This window comes from Astatotilapia calliptera, chromosome 16 (genome assembly GCF_964374335.1).
Source record: "Astatotilapia calliptera chromosome 16, fAstCal68.1, whole genome shotgun sequence".
In the NCBI taxonomy this organism is placed as follows: domain Eukaryota; kingdom Metazoa; phylum Chordata; class Actinopteri; order Cichliformes; family Cichlidae; genus Astatotilapia; species Astatotilapia calliptera.
The window spans coordinates 16,237,842-16,261,795 of NC_137437.1; the positions used below are offsets into that span (position 1 = coordinate 16,237,842).

At 40.6% G+C, this 23,954-nt stretch overlaps 2 protein-coding genes and 1 long non-coding RNA gene across 3 annotated transcripts; 1 reads left to right on the forward strand and 2 right to left on the reverse strand.

The window, feature by feature from the left end:
- Nucleotides 1–776: 776 nt before the first annotated feature.
- gpr161b (G protein-coupled receptor 161b) lies at nucleotides 777–10,498 on the reverse strand. Its single transcript, XM_026143737.2, has 6 exons — nucleotides 10,116–10,498; nucleotides 8,187–8,574; nucleotides 5,889–6,610; nucleotides 5,642–5,749; nucleotides 3,615–3,740; nucleotides 777–3,439 (listed from the first exon to the last, which is right to left on the reverse strand). The coding sequence occupies exons 2-6, from the start codon at nucleotides 8,528–8,530 to the stop codon at nucleotides 3,168–3,170; spliced, it is 1,572 nt and encodes a 523-aa protein (XP_025999522.1). The 5' UTR covers nucleotides 8,531–8,574; nucleotides 10,116–10,498; the 3' UTR covers nucleotides 777–3,167.
- Nucleotides 10,499–10,958: 460 nt separating this feature from the next.
- On the reverse strand, nucleotides 10,959–16,893 carry otc (ornithine transcarbamylase). Its single transcript, XM_026143739.2, has 10 exons — nucleotides 16,752–16,893; nucleotides 16,529–16,667; nucleotides 16,357–16,438; nucleotides 14,658–14,745; nucleotides 14,313–14,466; nucleotides 14,112–14,234; nucleotides 13,891–13,944; nucleotides 13,649–13,798; nucleotides 11,526–11,663; nucleotides 10,959–11,414 (listed from the first exon to the last, which is right to left on the reverse strand). Exons 1-10 carry the CDS (start codon nucleotides 16,832–16,834, stop codon nucleotides 11,355–11,357), a joined length of 1,071 nt encoding a protein of 356 aa, XP_025999524.1. The 5' UTR covers nucleotides 16,835–16,893; the 3' UTR covers nucleotides 10,959–11,354.
- Nucleotides 16,894–17,016: 123 nt separating this feature from the next.
- LOC113007309 (uncharacterized) lies at nucleotides 17,017–22,546 on the forward strand. The gene is made up of 5 exons (XR_003269900.2): nucleotides 17,017–17,153; nucleotides 18,208–18,441; nucleotides 18,616–18,721; nucleotides 18,869–19,038; nucleotides 19,549–22,546. It is a non-coding gene; the product is annotated as an uncharacterized LOC113007309 (long non-coding RNA).
- Nucleotides 22,547–23,954: the final 1,408 nt, after the last annotated feature.

Genomic DNA, 23,954 nt, shown 5'->3' on the forward strand with positions numbered 1-23,954 from the left:
TCCCTGCTGGGCAGGTATGGGGTGTAAAGGTGGACAGGTGCTGGTCTGTGAAGAGCTCTAAAAGTGAAAAGCAGATTCTGATCAATGGGAAGCCAGTGTAGCTGGCAGAGCAATGGTGTGACATGAGAACTTGGAATATGTAGTGAGAAGCCTCGCAGCAGTGGTCTGAAAAACCTGCAGATGTTCCAAGGACATTTTTGCTTAGACAAGTAAAAATACAATTACAGTAATCCACATGTGATGAAATAAGTACATGAATAATAATTTCCAGTTCAGAGCGTAACTCAATGGGACTTAACTTGGCAATAATTTACAAGTGATTAAAAACAAGAGTGAAACAGAAGTTTGACATGTATTAAGTGAAATCAGAGCCAAAGATTACTCCTGGCTGCCTGATAGAGACGAGTGCAGATTTAGCTCATTTTGGAAAGAAGACCAAGAGGTTCTTTCACCTTAGGCCCAAATCTGGGGCTCAAACAAGAACTTTTTCTTTAAGGAAGAAACACATTGAACATTTTCGTTAAAGTCATTTCACATTTATAGAGGTGATAAACTAATGTTACTGATGTCTTGAGGTTTGGGGTATCAGCTTTTATTCTTCCCTGCAGCATAAAGTATTTTATGATCCAGGTAACAAGCTGTCAACACAGCTGTAGGTGATGCTGACTGTGCGGCTTGTTTGCAGAACAAGAAAAACAAACGGCTCAGTGATTCAATGTTTTGGTTGCTGTTTGGCTTCAGCTCTCATTCACAGCAGACAAAGAATTCAAACGATGTTTTATGTAAAAACTAAATTTAATGCAAACATTTGTATTAACACTTACTGTATATGAAAAGGTTACATCACTCAGGTGTACATTTTTTTTCTTACAAACATAATACCTGTTCAACATACGAGGTAAGACTGAAGCACCACAACTGGGCTCTATGTATAAAAAAAATTGTCTCCTAATACAGAGAGTGTATAAGATGAGGTACAACCCAGTGTACCAATGAATATTCCCTATGCTCAGGTTTCCTGATTCAACACTAAACACACAAACATTTCTGACATCAACAAGATCGATTATTGATTCTGGACTTCATTTTCCTATGATCTCCATTTCTTGTTAGCTCATTCGGTCTTCACTGATAAGAAACTGCAGTGAAAGAGTACCCATTGTGTGTTTAAGTGCAATAACTCTGTTTGCCCACAGTCGCACGTAATCATGAAATACCAGGCCTCCAGCCGTGCTTACAGCAGGCACCTTATTCATACTACAGATATTAACAGACATTTTAGATTTTTTGCTGGCAGAATATGTTCATATATGCAAAGTGTTATGCCGTACCTTTACTAACATCACTGAACAAAATGCAAACTGCATCCCATTGTCACTGGAATGTGCACATATTAATTGGGTCATTTAGAAGTGTGTAAATGTTGTTATACCAAGTGTCTTTGACTCTGTTGAAACTGCAGCTACTAGAACACAGAACAGCTGTTCAGTCTAACTTAATTTCACTTTGATCTGCAAACTAAAGCCATTTCAACGACTCCTTTGTCCAAATCTACCAGTGATGCCTCTGAAATCAGTAAAACTTCACTGTTGCAGGAGGCAAAGTGACGGTGATAATAATAATATTGAAAATGACTCTTTCCCATGCAAATTCAAATTACTGGAGTTCATCCTGTACCAGTAAGAGTGACAAAGGTGCAGGTTGTCCTGCGTTGAGTAAACACGTACCTCACAGTCTAATTCTCCACAGTGAGTGGAAAACCTGTAGTGAGGATTTACTGAGTGCAATGTTAGGAGAGAAATTCTACCTGAAAAGAGCTAATCTGTCAAAAGATGCTGTTATTTTTTTTTATTTTTTTTTTCATTTTGCCCACTGAGGCAATTTTTCTTATTAAGCTTAAAAACATACAATAACATAATATATATTATAGCAGAAGTTAATAAAATGATCAGACCAATGAAGTTACAGTAGTTAAGGCTTCCTATTAGATTTGATGCTATGCACTGGGTCCAACATCGTAGAATGAATAACGTGCCTCTTCCTGTTCGCTAATAATTTCAAGTAAGGAGTATCCACATGTAAAGAGGGCAGACTTCATCAGCGGTACCACAGAGCTCTGTAACAGTGTCAAGAGTAGGGATGGGTATCGTTTAGGTTTTATCCGATACCGGTGCCAAATCGGTACTTTTGAAACGGTGCCGGTGCTCGAACGGTGCTTAAAGAATGGAGAACACAAAATTGGTCCAAAAACCTCTCATGTTCAGCTGTTTTTTATAAAAAGATAACAGCCTTTTCTGCAGCTATGGGGCATATATGGTATCACTCTTGGCTGGAAGCAGTGCTTAAACAATGGAAAAAACACAAACTTTGTCCAAAAACCTCTCATGTTCAGCTGTTTCCCTCTTTTTCTTTGGTCATTTTAGCCTTTTTGGCCAGGGTGAAGGGAGTATCTGCCATCAAACAAGAAGACAGCCGCATGTAACTACGACGCTGTTTGCTAGTTCACCTTACCTGCATTCATGTAATAACGTGGTTAGCCTACTCAACGTAAATTACACATGAACAACATTAAGCTACTCACGCAGAGAAGAACGGCTGCTGCTGCATCATCATCCGTCATCATTTCTGCTACACTGGCAGGGCTAGGGGCCAGGACTCTCCTCTTCGTGTTTTTGGGGATGTTGCTAACTCCGGGTCTGATAACAGGCACCACACCCGCAGTAGATGCGCTCGGTGTGAGGTCTCGCAGCAAGCTATCAAATACGGCGCATTTCTCGGCTTTTAAAAAAAAAAACCTCTATGCGTCGCCAGCTGTTTCATCGGATTTGAGGTGTTACCTCCTTTGACAGTATCACAGTATCAGCTTGAAGCACTTGTTGCAGGCTGCTGAGTTTGCATATTTTGCTGTGAAGTACAGCCAGACTTTTGACTGCTTCGCCTTGGGCATTTTTAATCTGTAGCTCTGCTCTAAAAGAACGTACGTACCTGGCCCCGCCTACTATCCTCGGAAACGTAAAATGATTGGCTAGAATCTAAAGTGTATGACAGCTCAGGAAAAAAAGCACCGAAATAAAGCACTGAAATGTGCGCTGCTTTTCGGTCTGGTTACTACCGTTTACGTCAGAACACCGGTACCCATCCCTAGTCAAGAGTGGGAAAGCTGCTGTTCAGGTGGGTTTCTCCTCTCCATCCTGCTCTTCTTCACCTCTGTCATCCTTAACGATCCCTTCATCAATACTCTCCAGCCTCAGTCTCTGGCCTTCCAGGTATCTGGGCCTCGGTGCGGCCCTCGCTGTGAGGAGTCCTGCTGACAGAGCTGAACTCTCCCCAAACAGGGTGAGCTTAGCATCGCTCTCTATGGCTTTCGCCAAGCAGGAGGCGAACATGTCGAGAGATTTGTGCACCTCTGCGTGGATCTGGACTGAGGATGTGTTTTCAGCTGGGGAAATCAACAGACATCAGTCAAAGCTTTGGTAAACACAAGCTACAGTAAACAATTCTCTTGCCTGGTCCCTTTTCTTTTCTTTTTTTGGTCATTTGTGTATCATGTGAAGTCTAAGGTATTTTCCCTGCTCTCTAATCTTCTGTAGAAGCGGGAAATGAATGACGGATACCTTTGGAATGCTCCACCTGGTCTTCAAAGGTGACTGAGCTCCTCCTTTTCCCGGACGGAGGCCCGTGGTGCTGCGCGAGGGAGGAGCCATCTGTGGAGAAGTTATCCAGCAGCATCACATCTGTGCCTGTGTAGGAAAATAAAGAGGATCATTGCAAGTTAACTGCAAGCAGAACTTAACAGAGATTGCAGGAAAGTTGCAGTAAAAGTCATCTTCATACCATATGGCCACAAATGTACACACAAAGGTGGATCACAAGACATTTGTTTGTGTTGAACATGACACCACTTGCCCTCCCTACAGGATCAGTTAAAAACATGAGCTGGAAAACAAAAAGGCTGCCCAACAAAGAGGTGTATGATGCAGTAAGGTTTGTAAGGCTTTCAAACTTCATCTTTACAGCTTTGTTCTCTTTTAATTTTAAACTTAACTGTAGAAAAAAATTGAGAAAAAAAAAAGTGCTGCTTTTCTTTCTAGAAACGCATAAATTCTAAATCAAAGTTAGGCGATGCAGCATGTTTTTGGCATAATTGGACAAAAAGTTCTCAATAAGCCCTCAGTATGTTCTTAAATGAAAAGGTATTTATGTAGCATTTTTTTCTAGAGCGAAAGTATTCTGAAACAAACGACCAGGCGCTGAAGGGATTTCACCCATAGGAACATGCTTTCAATTCTATTTGAAGCCAAACAGCAGTGATTCACTGTGTTTCGGTCTGCTGCAGGAAAGAGCTCTTTTAACAAACTCCACGGTCTGGTAAGTTTCTGTAGGCTGATGACTGTGTGACAATGCTGTATGTTTATGAAGAATCTCAACTGCTCGATTAGCTGTCAAATGCTGCTGGAAAAATGTAAATATTCTTAACTTTCAGAATACCTTCAGTTTTTCTGTCATCTTAAAAACTTAAGCAGATTATGGTGGCCAATCAAACACTTTTGACATTTTGACCAACCTTATAAACAGTGCATTGGTCTTTGATCAGTAGTTGTTGATCAATGGTCATGAGAATTTACATATTAATGATCATGGAACAGACCTCCCAGCCCATTGTTCCTTCAGTGGTGCTAGTTTCAATCATTATGCAAATGTACTGTTTATAAGATTGGGGTAACCTGCAGTCAGCTGAGACTGAAGAAGTCACTTGGATGAGTGACGAAACCTTTCTCCCACTGAAAAATTCTACGTCCAGATGAACAGAATCAACCTTTTGAGGGATGTTTCATTTTATTCATGAGTCTGTAGGGATAAAATACAGATTAATCCTACAATCACCAAACTGCCTCAGTCTCGGGGTTGGGGATCTGTAAAGTCTACATAGAAGAGATAATAATAAGGTACACATGACAAATTGTCATTTTTTTCAGATCCTCATCTGCATCCAGGGTCTACCCAACCTTTTGACCCTTTGGCAGGTGAAATAGGCTCCAGCACCCCTGGACTAATAGACATGCATGATAATATGCAGGGTTTTTTTTTTTTTTTTTTACTAAATTAAAATTTTTCATACACTTATAATTTTTCTGCAATGATTATTGAAGTTAGTCAACTCCCTATAAAAACGAATTGAAACAACAGTGTTGTGGATACAAAAGCTCACAACGCAGGCAAAAAAGAAAACAGAGGAGCTGCTGAAAGATCAGGTTCGGAAATGTATGAATTTTAATTAGATGCACTAATATCATGTCCTGTTTGTAAAAATAAATAAATAAATAAAAAATGGACACAATGGTAAGACAGCTTGTGCTACATCTACACGTACATGGGTGTTTTGGTAAATATGGCTTTTCTGTGTATTTGCCTTTCGACCACTGAAAAACTCCTGCCAGGATGAAGTTTTTCCAAAATCTTAGTTTCTGCACTTAAATGTGGACATCAGACTGTGCACCGTTTTTATTAGTACATAGTACATTTCTTCACACTTAGGGTTATATCGCCACCTGTTGCTTTGGCATGCTCTTGGCAGCACTTGAGGATTGCTTGGAGTTTTTGATATGAAGCAATTATTTCCCCCTTTCCGTGTGCAACTTACATGAGTCCTGAGTGAAACTGAAGCCAGTGTCTCCTGTGCTGCTTCCTGGGGCCAACAGCTGTCCTCCACCCGCGAGCATGGCAGTCAGGTGTGGGGACATCCCCAAGTCTGAAAACACAAATTCTCATGAGATCATCACATCCCGCAGGAATATAAATCTAAACCAGCCTTATGCATTTACTAAAGATAAAACCAGCAACATACACACACATCTGCATGACACAGAGAGCCCCAGCTATAGTCCCACCTGTGATTCTGTTGGAGATGCTGAAGAGGCGGGACGTCCTTTGGCGCGTGGCAAACGACTCTCTGTAGTACCGATCTCCAAAGCACATCCCCAGCAGCTCCTTCCTCACCGTTTTATTCCACAGGCCATAGATGAGTGGGTGGCACACCGCGCTGCAGAAAGACAGCCACGCTACCAGAGTCTCCACCCACTGAGACACGCTGCCCTGACCCCACAAGGCCTCAGTGCCCACCACCCCAACGTATGGCCCCCAGGTCATGAGGAAGGTGCCAATCACCACTAAGATGGTGACTAAAGCCTTGCACTGACTCCCTGCGTACACGAGGCTCCGCCGACTTCCATTAGAGGAAGTCGAGGTGCTCGAGTTCTTACGCCCGTTCCTCTGGGCTCCAGTGGAGTCGTCCTGGGCCACAACAACAGTCCCACAGTGAACTTTGCGGGCTTTCATGCGGGCTACGCGGAAAATGACACCGTAACACGCCAGCATAATGAAGAAGGGTGGGAGGATGCACCAGGTGACCCAGAAGGCCGTGTAGCTCGGCTCTCTGTGCCACGACGCCACGCACGTCCACTTGAAGCAGTCGAACTCAAAGGAGGACCAGCCGAACAGAGGAGGCAGGCAGCCTACCAACGAGTGAAACCACACGTAGGCGATGACGACAACCGCCCGGTTGCCTGTGATCTTCATGGGGTAGATCATCGGGTAGAGCACGGCGTAGTACCTGTTGTGAGGAGACATGAGCACGATGAAGAAATCTGCACAACAGGAACTCAACACCGTCCTCCAGGGAGACTTTTGATCAGACTAGCACACAGGCTGCTGAGATTGGAGTCAGTGATACAAAAGCTAAAAGCTGCACTTTTCTCTCTCCCCGACAATCCTGTGAAATGTTTTCCTAAAAGCTGCAAACAGAAGAGAACAGACGGGCTTGGCAGAAGAACAAAAACAGGCTCTGTAATCTAAAATTCCCAAAGGATGCTGAGGATAATTAGGTGAGCAGTGAGAACAGCAGGAACTGTGCGCTACACAGAAAATTTACAGTAGCTCTCGGTAGCTCTGCGACACCCAACAGAATTAAAACAGTATTCAACTGCAGCGGTTTAAAAGTAGCTCCAGAAAATCTGAAAGGCAGTGCATGTGGATAAGAAGTTATTATAAGTGCTGAAACTTTAGTGTTAATCTCAAAAGTCATTCAATTGTTGATTATTGGTCTGAACATCAGATTAATCATTTCAGGCGTTTTCTAGCATTTAGGAAAACAACAGAACAGCTGGTAACAATTTCCTCGAGTCCCAAAGGTGTCTCCTAATTGCATGGTTTTCTGAACAAATAAGCCACAACCCAAAGAATTTAAATTTGCAATCAAACAAAACATGGATACATAGAGAAAACCTCACAGCCGGGGAATGTTTGATGGACAAATAATGGGGCTGGAAGGACATTTTCTGAGATGGTATCGTATGTTACTGTATATTTTTTGATTACCAAAATTAATTAACAATTCTCCCCTTCTTACAAGCAAAGCAAAATAAACTGAACTTTGTGTCTGAATAACCATTTGAGTTTGTTATTACACAAAGTACTTGCACAAAATATTGGCAAAATACGATCGAGTCTAAAAACTGGAACCAGAAAATGAAAACTAGGAAACCCCAAATATCAAAGATGTTTTTTTGTTGTTGGAATAAATAAAGTGCCTTAAAATATCTATAACTTTTTGTCTATAAATTTTGTGCAATATGTTTACTGGCTTTATTCCATGTATTTGTTTAAGCAGGCATTTAAAGTTCAAGCATTTAAGCCCATGCTCATCACCTGATCAGAGAAATCTACAGGAAAATACCACAAATTAAGTCTGTGGTTAACCTCTCTTATTTACAAGAGTGTGACGTTAGAGGGAAATGCACCAAGAGCATTTTTTAAAACTTTATTCAGCATAACATTCATCTGAGCTTGAAGTGGAAAATTGCTAACCTTCAGTTTCCTATGCTTACTGTAACTTTACTGTCTTGGTTATGTTCAGCTTCAGGACTTAAAGCAACACTAAATTTCATGCTCTAGTCCATTTGATGCCAGAATCTCCCAACATCTGGGATAAATTAATAATATAGCGATGCATTAATCAGCTAAATCTTTCTCAGAAATTAGCAGAGACCAAAAATGGGCTACAGGTTCTCCGCTGGAGGGAACCATATGTCCTAATGTCAGTGTAAGGGCTCACTTTTTAAAAGAATTCAAGTTAAATGCTTAGATTGATTATAGGGCTACAATATAATACAGTATAATCTGGCACTAACCTGTCGATAGCGATAGCTCCAAGGGTAAGCATGCTGGCAGAGCTGATGAGGAGATAGAGCAGGGCGGTGAAGTTGCACCACACCACCCCAAACATCCACTCTCTCTTTGCTGAGCTCACAGCTACAAACGGTAGCACCAGCACGGACAGCAGCAGGTTGGACAGAGTCAGGCTGAACACAAACTTGTTGCTGGGTGTGAGCAGATAAGGCCTGCGATAAAGGGTTGCCACAATCAGAAAGTTCCCGAGGCAGGCGAGCAGCGTGATGGTCACAATGGAGACTGACTCCAGGGCAGCCAGACCCTCGCCATTCCCCACTGTGGTACAGTTCCTGCTCGTGTTCATGGTGAGAAGCTGGGCCACCGGACTGGTGAAGGAATGGTGGGGGACTGCTGAGGAGAAGGCATTATTAGACAAAATAAATTGCCAAACTAAGACAAAGAAAAAAACAAAACAATATCATGAATTACAGCGAAAAACAACCCTTCAACCCTCAATCTACATTCATGCAGCTGGAACTCAACTCATGGATTTTACTATTTTCTGCAGCACAAAAACTAATAGCAAAGACCAGGGACCTGTACTATGAAGCAAGTTTGATAACACGCAGGATATTGTTATCTCGCTTTAGTTAGCCCAACAACAGGATTCGGGCTTAGGGTAACATGAAGTAGTCAATCCAGGATTTATCAAATCTAAAGCGTTGGAAGCATCTGAGCAATCAAAAACATGCACAGGTCATTTTCAGAGGTTAAACACATAATACAGCTGCTGCAGACAAACTATCAATAGTGTTTAACGCTCTGTGAGAAAAGAATAAACGCAAAAAAACGAATTCAAACTAATCTACAGCCAAGTTCAATCCCCAAACAGATGCCCTGGTTTGACATCAAATATTTATGCTTATAGAGCAAAAACAACAACAACAAGTTGCAGAATTGTTTACAGCCAACAGAGAAAACTAACATTACAGAATAAAGATGCATCTAAGACTAAATATTAATTACAGATGGTCTTTAGAGAAAGATAAAGACCTCAGATCTTCCTACTACCTACTAGCACCCTTTGTGCTAGTAGGTAGTAGATATCACTCTTCTTGGCGTGATATATTCCAGAGAACTAACTGGACAGGACGTGGTTGAGGTCTAATCTTGATCATAACCTCATCTAGAACAGGTTAGGACTGCAGCTCATCCACGGGGATATACCGCAGTAAGAAGTGAACTGCCTTCACAGTCGAGGCTAAACTCTGGAGTTACCTGGATTTGCCCAAATTTTGCTCCATGGTACAAATTTTACATATTTATAAAATATGTATGCTACATATGAATACTAAATAGTGACGGCTTTAAGTAAAGTGGTACACACACGTTTCACATTAAGGTTCAAAGTACAAAAGTAAATGTTTACAGGTGAAAAAGAATGTCAGAAATAAAACTAACAAACACTGGTTACTGTACCACCTCCCACCATACGTGTTTATGTACTAGCAATATAACTCTACTAATGTATAACAATAACTCCAGCAACAATTTACTGCAGTTTTAAAAAACTATAGAGGATTTGAACACTAGATTTCACCACGTTAAAAGACTGTTTACAGCCAGGGTAAACTTTTCACTATTAAACAGTCTTCGGTCACAGTTAAAGCCTTTCACTAGTGTAAAGCATTATCTTTGCACATTATTTCGCATCGGAAAAGCGTAATTGTTGTTAAAGCTCACTATTTTGTTTCCCTGTTAGTGTTAACCTTTTGATTTAGCGTGAATATGGAAGTAAAAAAAATACAAAATAAAACTGCATCTTGCACATGTGAAGAAGGTGCAGCACGGTGAGTTAGCGGTAACGCTAACATTAGCTAAAACTACCGTTAGTTAGCCAAAACTTTCCCCCATTGTCCCCCCTGAAACTCGGCTCTTTTTTTTTTGACCTGCTTAGGCTCAGCGCTGCGGCTCCACATTTTCACTCTCGACGGGGATAAAACGTCCATCTTACTCCTCTGTTTCCACACCACAGCCCCAGAAGAGAGAGCCGAGCCAGGGAAATCCCTGAAAGCCAGTCGACATTGTTCACTTTGGTAATGTCTCTCTCCTCCGCCGACTCACAAACGGCCAGCTGCGGCTGCAATGGCGTCCTCCTCCCCATCCACCTCCCACCTCAGCTTCGACTCCCTCCCCGAGCAGTCTCCTTCCGTACGTGGGTGGTCGCTTAAGAGCATTGTCTTGCTTTCATATTGCCATTGAACCAGCTTACGTTATTTAATTTAACCGTGTGGAGTTTGTTGTGATCAAATCCTTATGACAAGTGCAGAACAACGATGAAAGTATAGTGTATTCTTTCGCGGATGCCACACGCACCGTGTGCGTTTATAGTAGTGTTTACAAAGCCATGTGAATGTGTGCGTGAGTGTTTACTTGATGACAGGCCGGCTTGTTTATGAATGAATTACTGAGCTGCATCGTTTTATCCAGCTGGACCACCCACGTAGATCATAGCTTCCCGCACTAAAACGTCACCTCCGCTTATCCAATGAAAAAACTCTGAAGGCTTCACGGCTCCATCCCATAGGGGGCGCACTCAGCCAATAGCACATAACATGTTTAGTTCTGCAAGTGTAGTATATAAAGCGGTGTCATAGTGTGATTTTGTGAGTGCAGGCTTTCAGCTTAAACTTACAGGGTTTTATGATAAAATATTGTGCATTTTTATAGACTTCCCCATTTTCAGAGGCTTAAAAGTAATTGAACAATTGACTGAAGTGGCTTCAAGTGAGGCCCTTGGTCACAAAATACATTTTATTAAACAGTATCTCTGTATCATTGGTGTATTGCAAATTCCAGATATGCACTAAACATTTACAAAATCAGTGGGGGTATTTTATTTATGGATTAACCTCTAGTTCTTCATCGTCACTTAAGTTTTAAGGCAGCTGTGGTGACACATCACACAAGAGTGAAATAAGAACTGTGAGCAATAAGCGAGTCCTGGGAATTCCTGGGTTCTCTGCACTTTGACACACAGACCTACTACACATAAACAGAAGCACACCACAGCCCCACGCTCCCACATGGCAGCTCTATCCTGAAGTTACAATATGACAGCATTGCAAAAGTCTTCTTTGAAGTCATCCCATGCCACAGAAAAGCTTAGTCCCTCTTAATAACTGATGTTAAAACTTCAGCATGGGGATCTGTGGCGTGTAGTCGGTCAGAAGAGAAACAATGAGGCCCTGAAAGACAGAAGACAGTTGTGATGGTCAGTTGAAAGAAAATTAAACTGGAGTTAAGAGGGGATTAAAACAAACTCAAACAGCACATTGTGCGTTAACATTTCAGCCCACCATGATGGTCCATTTTCTATTCTCTGCCTCCGAAAAAACGAGAGAACGGGATGAGTAGAACACCTGATCATCCACCTCCTCCATTTTCCGAGGGAGACAGTGCAGGAAGGTCCAGTCTGACTTGGCCACACTTCCTGTCTGTAACAGAAGGGCATCAAACCACGGGTAAGTGTTATCGTCCATGGAGTGTAAGGATTTTCAGGGATGTGACTTAGACTTTCCTTCCCTTCCTTGAACTTGTTTTCTTAATATGAAAGTATCTAACTGTGTATACTACAGGGAGTGCAGAATTATTAGGCAAATGAGTATTTTGTCCACATCATCCTCTTCATGCATGTTGTCTTACTCCAAGCTGTATAGGCTCGAAAGCCTATTACCAATTAAGCATATTAGGTGATGTGCATCTCTGTAATGAGAAGGGGTGTGGTCTAATGACATCAACACCCTATATCAGGTGTGCATAATTATTAGGCAACGTCCTTTCCTTTGGCAAAATGGGTCAAAAGAAGGACTTGACAGGCTCAGAAAAGTCAAAAATAGTGAGATATCTTGCAGAGGGATGCAGCAGTCTCAAAATTGCAAAGCTTCTGAAGCGTGATCATCGAACAATCAAGCGTTTCATTCAAAATAGTCAACAGGGTCGCAAGAAGCGTGTGGAAAAACCAAGGCGCAAAATAACTGCCCATGAACTGAGAAAAGTCAAGCGTGCAGCTGCCAAGATGCCACTTGCCACCAGTTTGGCCATATTTCAGAGCTGCAACATCACTGGAGTGCCCAAAAGCACAAGGTGTGCAATACTCAGAGACATGGCCAAGGTAAGAAAGGCTGAAAGACGACCACCACTGAACAAGACACACAAGCTGAAACGTCAAGACTGGGCCAAGAAATATCTCAAGACTGGTTTTTCTAAGGTTTTATGGACTGATGAAATGAGAGTGAGTCTTGATGGGCCAGATGGATGGGCCCGTGGTTGGATTGGTAAAGGGCAGAGAGCTCCAGTCCGACTCAGACGCCAGCAAGGTGGAGGTGGAGTACTGGTTTGGGCTGGTATCATCAAAGATGAGCTTGTGGGGCCTTTTCGGGTTGAGGATGGAGTCAAGCTCAACTCCCAGTCCTACTGCCAGTTTCTGGAAGACACCTTCTTCAAGCAGTGGTACAGGAAGAAGTCTGCATCCTTCAAGAAAAACATGATTTTCATGCAGGACAATGCTCCATCACACGCGTCCAAGTACTCCACAGCGTGGCTGGCAAGAAAGGGTATAAAAGAAGAAAAACTAATGACATGGCCTCCTTGTTCACCTGATCTGAACCCCATTGAGAACCTGTGGTCCATCATCAAATGTGAGATTTACAAGGAGGGAAAACAGTACACCTCTCTGAACAGTGTCTGGGAGGCTGTGGTTGCTGCTGCACGCAATGTTGATGGTGAACAGATCAAAACACTGACAGAATCCATGGATGGCAGGCTTTTGCAAAGAAAGGTGGCTATATTGGTCGCTGATTTGTTTTTGTTTTGTTTTTGAATGTCAGAAATGTATATTTGTGAATGTGGAGATGTTATATTGGTTTCACTGGTAAAAATCAATAATTGAAATGGGTATATATTTGTTTTTTGTTAAGTTGCCTAATAATTATGCACATTAATAGTCACCTGCACACACAGATATCCCCCTAAAATAGCTAAAACTAAAAACAAACTAAAAACTACTTCCAAAAACATTCAGCTTTGATATTAATGAGTTTTTTGGGTTCATTGAGAACATGGTTGTTGTTCAATAATAAAATTATTCCTCAAAAATACAACTTGCCTAATAATTCTGCACTCCCTGTATACGCAGAAAAACTAAACTAAAACCATTTAAAACCAGTTTCAATAGGTGGTGACATGATGCATAAAAACAAAACTTTCTCAAAAACCATTTTTATACAGTTTTCTTGTCTTTATCTAAAAAAACAACAACAATACTTTTCCGTGATTTGTTATATATTCATGTATCATTAATACACATATACACACCCAAACATATAGCAAATAAATGATTTTTATCTGAAAAATATTAGTGTTTAAAAACAGGTAAAAAGGTGAGAGTAACTACTTGGCTGAAAGTAATGTCCTTCTTTACCTGCATAGAAATCTGGTATCCATGGAAGTCTTTTAGCCTCTTTTTCTTCTCCTCTTCCTGTCCCATACTGACCCAGGTGTCAGTGACCAAGACATTGCTGTCACGGGCAGCCTCCATGGGGTCAGAGGTCAGAATCAACTGAGTACCATGCTGAGACAGAATATAATATTATTTATTAACATTAACCTTGGCAGAATACTTGAAACTAGAAGACATTAATGGCAGGTTTTAGAGGACCTCACCTGTTTGGCGAGCCTGTGTGCCTCTTCAGTAACGCCCTTGTCTGGCTCGTACCCCTGAACACAAAGATATGACTTTATCTTACTGACACAAGAAGTGCGCAGATAAGAAGCTCAAGGCTGACTGCCTGCCTTTAACCTCAAACTACACAAAAACACATAAGATACAAAGACCAGAGTAACAAAGAGATCACATGCATCCAATAGCGCAATAAGAAACCAACCTTCGGTGTAGCAACCTTAAGATGAACTCCGAGTTTGGCTGCAGTCATCATGAAGGAGTGGAGAACATTGTTGCCATCTCCAATCCAGCTCACCGTTAGACCATTAAGGGATCCGTAATGCTCCTGGATTTAAAGAAAACAGGTACTGCATGGTTATCAACTAGTGCATTAAAATTGCAGAATACCACAGGGTAAGAGTACCTGTAAGGTGAGGAAGTCAGCCAGAATCTGGATTGGGTGATACAGATCTGACAGTCCGTTAATGATGGGGATTGAAGCCTCCCTATCTAGCTCCTCCAGCGTCGAGTGCTTGTAAACACGAGCCAAGACAACATCACAGAATCCAGAGAGGACCCTGTTGTGAAAGATCAGACATGCACAAGGACTTTGTGGTTTATATACTGAGCCAGGAGGGAAATCTTGTTGAGAAAAACTGCGTTTCTTCTTCAGCAATACATACAACAATGAAAATCATGAGGAGACTGCTATAGAAAAGGTTAAAGCCTGCAGCTGCTTTTATTTCCCTGAGATAAACCAACAGCTCACCTGGCTGTATCTGTGCAGCTCTCATTCACTCCCAGGTGGATGTCCTGTGAGGTAAGGAAACAGGGGTGTCCACCCAGCAGAGAAAATCCTGGAGTTACAAGATTAAGGTACTTTTAGTTTCCCTAAAAGTCAACTAGTGCTTTAAAAAGTGTACTTAAAGTAAATGTGCAGGCAGGAATATATAGAGGAGTGCACACTAAGGGGAGTGTGGGGGTGGTGGAGAGGGGAAATGAGGAGTGCTGATCAGTGTTTTGGTGGGGGTTTGTACTGAAAGTCGCCTTTCAGCAGTTCTTTTGTGACTACATTAACAATGACTGCACTGAATGGCATTAGCCGGGCTCCTGCACAAGGATAGTTTTTTAATTTATGTAATTATTGGCTTAATGACCTTCCATGCAGTAAGATACCACTGTTAAAACCATTGTACTTTTAATCCCTATAGGTAAAGCTACATTAGCATGTTTTCATCAGTGAAATAAAGCAAGCATTCATTCATACATGTCATCTATGTAAACAAAGACTGACTTTGGCCTGATGTGACAAGACCATATTACTCACTGTAGGGTGTAACTGTATGGATCTATGCCAATATTAAATCAAGAATGATTCAGTTAATACATATAATAATAAAAAAGCTGACTAAGAAATAAAAAGCTACAAAGCAAATATTGGGATGTATAATTGAAACAGTAATTATGGAAAAACTTCAACTTTCTGCCTCTGAAAAAATAAAACAAATAAAAATTTTGGGTTATTATCAAAAGATTGTGTAACTTATTAATTTCGCATCTTGACATAGTTAACTAAAAACGTCTAAATTGAACGAAATAACTTGAAATTTTTAAATTAAGGTTAAGAAAATTCCAAGTTTCGTTACGGTCGTCATGAAGGTGTGCAGTTATGGATAACAACAATGTTTTTGTGTGTGTTTTGTTGTTGTTTTTCCAATGGGAGAAAGCATCCATTATATGCATAAAGAAACACACAGCAAATTTCAGAATCACTTTCATTGCTCAATTTATACACAATAACAACCTAAATTTGTGACTTACAGAAAAAAATGTTGTTTTTTTCAGTGGTGGAAGCAAGTTTCCATTAATTTAACATAATATTAAATAAAAAAGAATGACTATTAGGAAAAAAAAACCCCTGAAATATATGAGTAACCAAACACATGAAAAATATAAAGATACACAAGCAAAATAAAATGAAGACTGAATCTGATTGAGATGCTGTGGCGTGACCGTATAAAGGCGGCTCATGCTCAAAAACCCTCTAATGTGGCAGAATTACAACAATTCTGCAAAGATCAGCGGCTGAAATTCCTCTACGGTGCAGTGAAAGACTCATTGCCAGTTATCGCAAACACCTAATTTAAGTTGTTGCTACTAAAAGTGGCCCAACCAGTTATTAGGCAATAATTTTTCATACAGGGTCATGTAGGTTTGGATTTTTTCCTCTTAACAAACACCTTTATTTAGAAATTGCATTTTGCGTTTACTTGCGTTATCTTTGTCTAATATTTAAATTTGTTTGATGAGCTGAAAATTTTAAATGTGACAAACAAAAAAATAGGAAATCAGAATAGGGGGACAAAAGCCTTTCCACACCACTCCATATAGCAATGAAATATCTTGCCTCTGTCAAATCCCATACCCTGAGCCACGTCATGCATATGCTTGCATAGAAAAACTGACACCTGTTTCTGTGGACATTCTTGTTCTGGTGCTCCTCTTCTCAAATATCATTGCAATCGACTTTCCTTGTAGAAGAGGCAAATACTGAAATAGAAATGACTCTTAATTACACATCCAGAGACCACAGAGTACACCAACTATAAGTACTGAAGTTTTGCAATTAAAGTTAAATACCTGTTTTTCGTGCTTGATCCGATGCTTGAGGTCTCCGGAGACCCACAGCAGCTTCTTGATTTCATCTGAGCTGAAATCCTTCAGAGTCAGACAGCTGCGACCTTTTAAATTCACCGAGCCGAGGCAGGCGGCTCCGGCGCTGGAAAAGCAACAAATATATTTTATCTTTTATCACCCGCACCCTACTTTCACAGCTCTTCTTCCACATTCGGATTTATCTTACCCAAACGCTCGTGCTGAACAGCTGTGCAGAGATTGGAAATATCTGGAAAGCGGGCTTTTTGCAGCAGACAGCCTCAGAGGCATGGTGGCTCACGGTAAGTGCAGCGGGAGCGCAATGCTATGTGGATATTTCATCAGAGAGGAACAACTTCTGTATGCCTCCTGTGTTTCAGGTGTCCTGCCAAAAGTAGTTACCCCCGGCAAAAACTGTTTCCCAATCTACGAGAGCGCGCAAAGGAGGAGGAGCCACTTGCCCAGCTTCGTTTCTGTACGCTACTTGTCACTGATCTGCAATCCGCGCAATAAAGCGTAAACCTGGAAAACAAACAACAGACTCGATTCGTGAATGGATTTTAATACTAACTTCGTGACATTGTAATGTGCCGTGCGGAAGACTATTGAAGTAAGTGCTTCCCAGTATCTGCTGGGAATAGTTTGTCCAAACAAAGACGTTGATACTATGGTTTACATTTCTGTAATGCACATTAGCGGTGCTATCACGAAGGAGTTTATTTGCAAAATAAATCAGAGTATAACCAATAACCCCAGTAACTCTGGAGAGGATTTCTTCCTCCCAGCAAAGGTTATAGAGGGGTACAGATTTTATCAGGCTGTGTGGCAGCGTCTGCCAAAATGTGTGTCCTCTCCATCAATAATAAACGTTAGCAGTTTTTCTTTGACAATAAATAATTTAAATAAAAAAAAAACACATATAAATATACACGTCTTTGTCAGTAACAGGGCTTTTCAAAAAATTTGCAAGTCAGTTTTGGGCAACCTTTCGTAGGCCTATTCGACTCCAACATTTACACATTTTTCCAAAATCTTAGGTCACGTGGGTTTCCTCGTTAATTATTCAAATTAGTTCACGTTGTGAAAACCCGAGTTCCTCTGAGCTAACGAGAAGATAACAATTTATTTTATAACCAACACCACAAGAGGATGGAACCAGACGAGTACAAGAGTTTGGTTGCAAATAAACTAAAAGGCGAGTATCCAGCGCTTTTCACGAAAAAAGAGAAATTTCTTCTCCGAAGAAAAGCTGCTATTTACGACATTGAAGGTAATAACAGCAACTTCGTAGCGTTTATAAACCTCATCAATACATATATTAACACACACACACAATGGCAAAATGTGTAGTCTTAATTAGTCTTAATTAGCTTGACCTTTCTTTGACCTAAAAAAAAACAAGAGAAGCCATTTCAAAGCGTTTCTACTGGCCAGGGATGTCATTGGACGTCAATAATTGGGTGGGTACTCAAAAGAAACTCTGTAATTCTACTACAGCTAACTTATTTTAAGATGAACACAGCAATGTTTCTGTATCTCTCAAATTAATTTACTGTTGTGTTTCTTACTGAATTGCTTTTGTTTTTGATTAGGTTTCCCAGTGTGCAGTTTGTCAGGCAAGTGCTGCAACAATTAATTAATGTAACTATGTTTTTCTTTTTAAGGTTTCTCAGCCATTTTAATTGGTTGGGATGGACATTATTGGGAAACCTACTGAAACCAACAGCGGACATCAGTATATTTGTGTTTTTATTGACTATTTCACAAAATGGCCACAAGCACACCCTTTGAGGTCGAAATCAGCCAAGGATGTGACAAACTGTCTCATAAAATTTGTCCACCAGTTCGAAGCACCAAAAAGGATTCTCAGTGACCAAGGCAAAAAATTTGTCAATTCTGTAAGTACTTTAGTCTTTGGCAAAAATATTTGGACACATATTTGATTAACTTTTTGAAAATGGTTCCATTTCTGGTCTTTATAAATCTCTTTTTGAGATATTAGTATGACTGTTGTATATTTAAATTCTTATTGTAATGTGCTTATAGTCAGTGTATATTACTTGCTTTTGCAGCTCAACAGAAGGGTATGCAGATTGTTAAACATTAAAAGAAGCCTCTGCTCGTTCTATCACCCACAAACAATGGCTTGGCGGAGAGAATGAATGGCACCATTCAGAGGTAAATTGGAGTGCATGCAGCTTAATGCATAACATGTTATACTTTTATGGGATTCACTTCAACTAAAACATTAATGCATGACATTTAACTATTAAAAAATTAAAATGATCTTTCATATGAATGTTTTCCATGTGCTTTCATTGTCAGAGGCCTCTGTAAGGTTGTTGGTGACCATCCAGAATTGTGGGTTGAGTATCTGGATGCTGTGATGTTTGGACCTTGGAACTAAAAAGCAAATGACCACCAAATACTCACCATATTACCTGATATTTGGCAGAGAGGCTCATTATCCAGCCAAAATCCCAGAAGAGTACATGGTATGTCTTTCTGTCTGTGACAAACTACATGAAAATCCCACAAAGAACCTATGTAAGTTTTTGAGGCACAGGCAGATCAGTTTCAATACATGCATGCATAAAAGCACTACACCACTGAATATTTTTATGGATTGTTCCATCCCCCAATAAGTTTTCTTCATGTACAATCAATCCCAAGATAGACTGAAGCTGTACCAGAAACGCATTGTGTCTTAAAACCTTACCAAAGACACTTAATGTTAATTTTCACTTTATTTCTCAGTTCTTTTATCTATGATCTGTGTGTCTTACACAGATTATAGTAATAATAGACATTGCTTTCGCAAGACATTCAAAAGCTGTTGAAACTGGTGAAGGACAGTGTGGTCAAAGCACAGGAAAAAACAAAGGGCAAAATAAAAATGATGACGAGAGATGTTGTCTTCAAAGTTGGTGACAAAGTTTTAAGAGAATTGAAAGTGTTAACTTTATTCTTTCATGAGTTATTTGCAAGTTTCTCTTTGTTCACAGCCATTGACATGTCGAAGAGGTTAACACGTGAGGAGTGGATTGAAATTGTGTTGATATCTGGTGAACGCAGTAACCGGATCGTTGCAGCAGATTTCAATGCAAGACACCCTACGAGACCACCCATCTCCCATGCTACAGTTAGCAAACTGCTTGCTAAGTTTCATGAAACTGGTTCAGTGTTGGATTTGCCAAAATGTGGACGCAAGAAAACTGTCACTAATGAAGAAACATCAGTGGCTGTCCTAGCTTCATTCAGCAAGAGCCCACAGCGTAGCACTCGCCGCATGTCACTGGAGAGTGGCATTAGTCGAACATCCCTTTGGTGGATATTGGCTACTCACAAATGGCACCCTTACAAACTCCAGCTACTGCAGCATCTCAACGAGGATGACCCAGATCAGCGCACAGAATTTGCAGAATGGGCAAAACAAAAATTGGAACAGAACCCTTAGTTCACGCAGAAGATTTTGTTCAGTGATGAGGCGAACTTTTATGTGAATGGTGAAGTTAATAAACAAAACCACCGCTATTGGTCTGCGGTCTCTCTGCGACTGTGTTTCTCCTGGGTGAGAGAGCGCCTTGTTGTTGTGCTAAGCTAATAGGCAGAATGCTACAGGCATAGCCCAATGACTGTATAGCCCTAAAGAATGTAGCCTCATGGGCAGTGTAGTCCGTGCTGCAGCGAGAATGGACTGCCATACCCGTTATGTGTCTGTGAGCGCGAGGAGGGAGAAAAAGGAAAAGTACGAGCTGTCACTGAGCAGAAACGGGAGCTGGAAGTAGAGCTGGGTGATATAACGATATGTATCGCGATATAACTTTTACTCGATAGAGAAATTAAGCTATCGCGATAGACCTCGCCGCTCTTGTCCTCTAAAAAAAAAAAAAAAAAAAAAAAAAAGGTCAGCCAATCCAAATTAAGTAGCGCAGAGCCGAACCAATCACAGCCGCAGCGTCACGTCGCGTGACTTGTTACGTACAGCACAAGTGCCAAGCCGCACGTGTGTTTGTTTGGGAAGCAGCCAGGGGTAATGGAGCCAGCGCATAATGGGGGAAATGAGTGTGCCGACTAGAAAAATCAACCGAGCGTGACCGAAGAGAAAACCGATGATGGTTCCAATGCCGGAGAGATTGTCGAACGGAAGAGCCATAGAAGTTCCGTAGTGTGAAGGTATTTCGGCTATTTCAAGTCTGACAAAAAACAGAGTAGCGTTCACTGTAAATTGTGCCGAAAGCAAGTCGGGAAATACAATAAACTGGTGCATGCGTCACACTGTGCGCCACGTTATTGTTTCGGTGAAATGAATTTCTACAATACTGTTAATTCTACTCTCTGCAGTGTTTAAATGCTTACATATACACACAGTTACTGTCCGTCCACACATACGACTCGGTTCTGCTTCTATGCCCCAGCTTTGTTTACTTTTTCCCACCGAGGCTTCTAGACTTCTGATTGGCCAACATTTCTGCACGGTTAGGAATCTAGCGCCACCTGCTGCTTTGGCATGTTCATAGCAGCGTTTTCCTTCATTTCTGCCTTTATGTGTGGATGGGATTATTTTTTTAAAACGAAAACGGAAAATCTCAGTTTTCAAAAACACCTGTGTACGTGTGGACGTAGCCTCAGTCTCTGACTGGAAGCACTAATTCGTCATTCGGCTTTTGTCAGACTAAAGTAACTGTTAAAACTGTTTGAAAAGCTCAGCTATACAACAAGGAGAGATTGAGAATTTCCTTTTAGTTCTCAGTTTATTTGATATTGACAAAAGTTAGTTTTGTCTGTTCTTCTGTAAAACAAACTAAGATTTATTTTTAGAATTAATACTTTGTTTCTAAGTGGAATTGACAATTTAGTCTGTTTCGTTTGTTCTATTTTGAAACTTAAACGCTTTAGCGGCTGCCTTTTGTGTAGTTTGCAATATTTGCCTTTATTTATCTGAAAAAGTCTCATGTTCCTTAAGTACATCTACCCTGTTGAACTTATTATGGGAAATAAATATTTAAATCAAAACAAGCTGCTGATTATTTCACATTTTACTTGTGAGCAACGGCACATTTAAATCTTACAAATATAGTTATTTGGCTTATATCGTGATAGATATCGTTATCGCCTGAAATGAAAAAAAAAAAAAAATCGTGATATGAAAAAATCTCATATCGCCCAGCTCTAGCTGGAAGCATGTAAATATAATAATAATAACCACTGCAGCCAAGAAGAGTGCCTGATGAGCCCAGTTGTAAGTAAGCTATTAAGACTCAATTGTACGCGGTGTTCCTGTTTTCCTCTGAAACAATAAGTTCCGTTGGAGCAGCCTTTCTCTGTCTCTCGCTAGCAAACCTGACCCAGGCAACAAAGTAAAGCTAGTTTTCGGCTATGAGCCGCGGACCTTCAGTAATAGTAATAAATCACATTCATGTAGTTGTAAACAGCAAGTAGAATGGGAGGGAGAGCCTTCAGTTTTCAGGCCCCTCTTCTGTGGAACCAGCTTCCAGTTTGGATTCGGGAGACAGACACTATCTCTACTTTTAAGATTAGGCTTAAAACTTTCCTTTTTGCTAAAGCATATATTTAGGGCTGGACCAGGTGACCCTGAATCCTCCCTTAGTTATGCTGCAATAGATGTAGGCTGCCGGGGGATTCCCATGATGCATTGAGTTTTTCCTTTCCAGTCACCTTTCTCACTCACTATGTATTAATAGACCTCTCTGCATTGAATCATATCTGTTATTAACCTCTGTCTCTCTTCCACAGCATGTCTTTATCCTGTCTTCCTTCTCTCACCCCAACCGGTCGCAGCAGATGGCCGCCCCTCCCTGAGCCTGGTTCTGCCGGAGGTTTCTTCCTGTTAAAAGGGAGTTTTTCCTTCCCACTGTCGCCAAAGTGCTTGCTCACAGGGGGTCATATGATTGTTGGGTTTTTCTCTGTATCTATGAAGCGCCTTGGGGCGACTTTTGTTGTGATTTGGCGCTATATAAATAAAATTGAATTGAATGATAATATATTAAGTAATCCAAAGTATTCAGAATACGTTACTCTCATTGAGTAACGTAACACGTACAAAATACATTTTGGGGCATGTATTCTGTAATGGAATACATTTTAAAAGTAACCTTCCCAACACTGGTGACCACTGAATAACCTTGAGTGCAGAGTGACAGTAACTATTCAACTCTTTTTAGGAGTTAAAACTAAACTCTCATGGAGTTACATTTTTACTACCACAGAGTAAAATTTAATTCATAACTAGAGTTCATTTTGATATTTTATAGTGTTACTCAAATGAAAAAAAGGTTTTCGGTATAAAATACTACAAAAACACCATACTGATTATTATGAATGTATGAATTTATTTATTAAAACAGCATTGTAATAGTGTAACATTCACCATTAAAACAGCTATTATAATGGCAGCTAAACAGTTGAGACGTGTGATCATATAGGCCTAACAGAATTAAAGAAAAAACTTGTAATTTAAAGAAAGCTTAAAGAAAGCACTTGTAATGCAGTGTTAACATGAGGAAGACTAAGTCTCCATTAACCCAACAAATTAAATAATACAACTCTCTGACACAACATGAAATTGTGAATCACACCCATATAACATTTGGGCATCAAAACATTTGAAAGGTCTTAATTTCTCCCTTTCTAGGGCCAGTATCTTCTTAAGAATGGTTTCGTTTACTTGAAAAGCATGAAAATGATCATGGAAACATGTTTCATGCTCAACCATAACAAAAACAGCTTTACCATCATGCAAAATGATCAAAGCTATCTTGCTGAAAGCTGACATGTTTTCATAAGTGCCTGTGTAACACACACAAAGATTCTAGGTCTGACCAACTGTCTCAGCCGTGGGTAAAACGATGACAGTTAATAAAATTCTAAAAGATAATTTATTAACACAATAATCAAAAGGTAACAGATTAAACAGTCCAGTGTCCCATTTGTGGACCAAGTAAAAACACACAGTCCAAGTCCGGAGCCAGCTATGCCACAAAGCCAGTTGAACTCCACACATTAACTTGAACAGGGTTAGCAGTTGTCCTATGAGACCTACCACCCTGTAAATAGATAGCCAGTGGTCACTCCGGCCTCTGCAACTCGGCTGCCTTTAGGCTGTGGCATATAATAGGCACTGGCCTATACAGAGAGACAAAATAGCACCTTCACTATATAATTCACAGCACACAACCCATCCATCCCAAACAGAACAGGTTTCAGCACATTACATACCTGCACAGAGAGACAAACTAACACAGCAGTGTTTGTAGTGTGGGCTATAAGTAGACCAATGTATCAGTGCAATCAATTACACCTGCCTCTAATTAGTCCAACTCCATTATAGCCATTGGCTCACTGTAAATGTGACACACACAACCACTCCCAACCCAGTGCAGCTTCACAC

What these genes read in the sequence shown, in the direction of transcription:
- gpr161b (XM_026143737.2), bottom strand. Translation starts at nt 8,530, where the DNA reads ATGAACACGAGCAGGAACTGTACCACAGTGGGGAATGGCGAGGGTCTG. An exon ending in CAGTTTCACTCAGGACTCAT is followed by an intron (nt 3,741 to 5,641) that starts GTAAGTTGCACA and finishes TTTCCTACACAG; the next exon opens with GCACAGATGTGATGCTGCTG. An exon ending in CCAGGTGGAGCATTCCAAAG is followed by an intron (nt 3,440 to 3,614) that starts GTATCCGTCATT and finishes TGATTTCCCCAG; the next exon opens with CTGAAAACACATCCTCAGTC.
- otc (XM_026143739.2), bottom strand. Translation starts at nt 16,834, where the DNA reads ATGCCTCTGAGGCTGTCTGCTGCAAAAAGCCCGCTTTCCAGATATTTC. An exon ending in GGATCAAGCACGAAAAACAG is followed by an intron (nt 16,439 to 16,528) that starts GTATTTAACTTT and finishes TTTCTATTTCAG; the next exon opens with TATTTGCCTCTTCTACAAGG. An exon ending in AAGAATGTCCACAGAAACAG is followed by an intron (nt 14,746 to 16,356) that starts GTGTCAGTTTTT and finishes TTGTAACTCCAG; the next exon opens with GATTTTCTCTGCTGGGTGGA.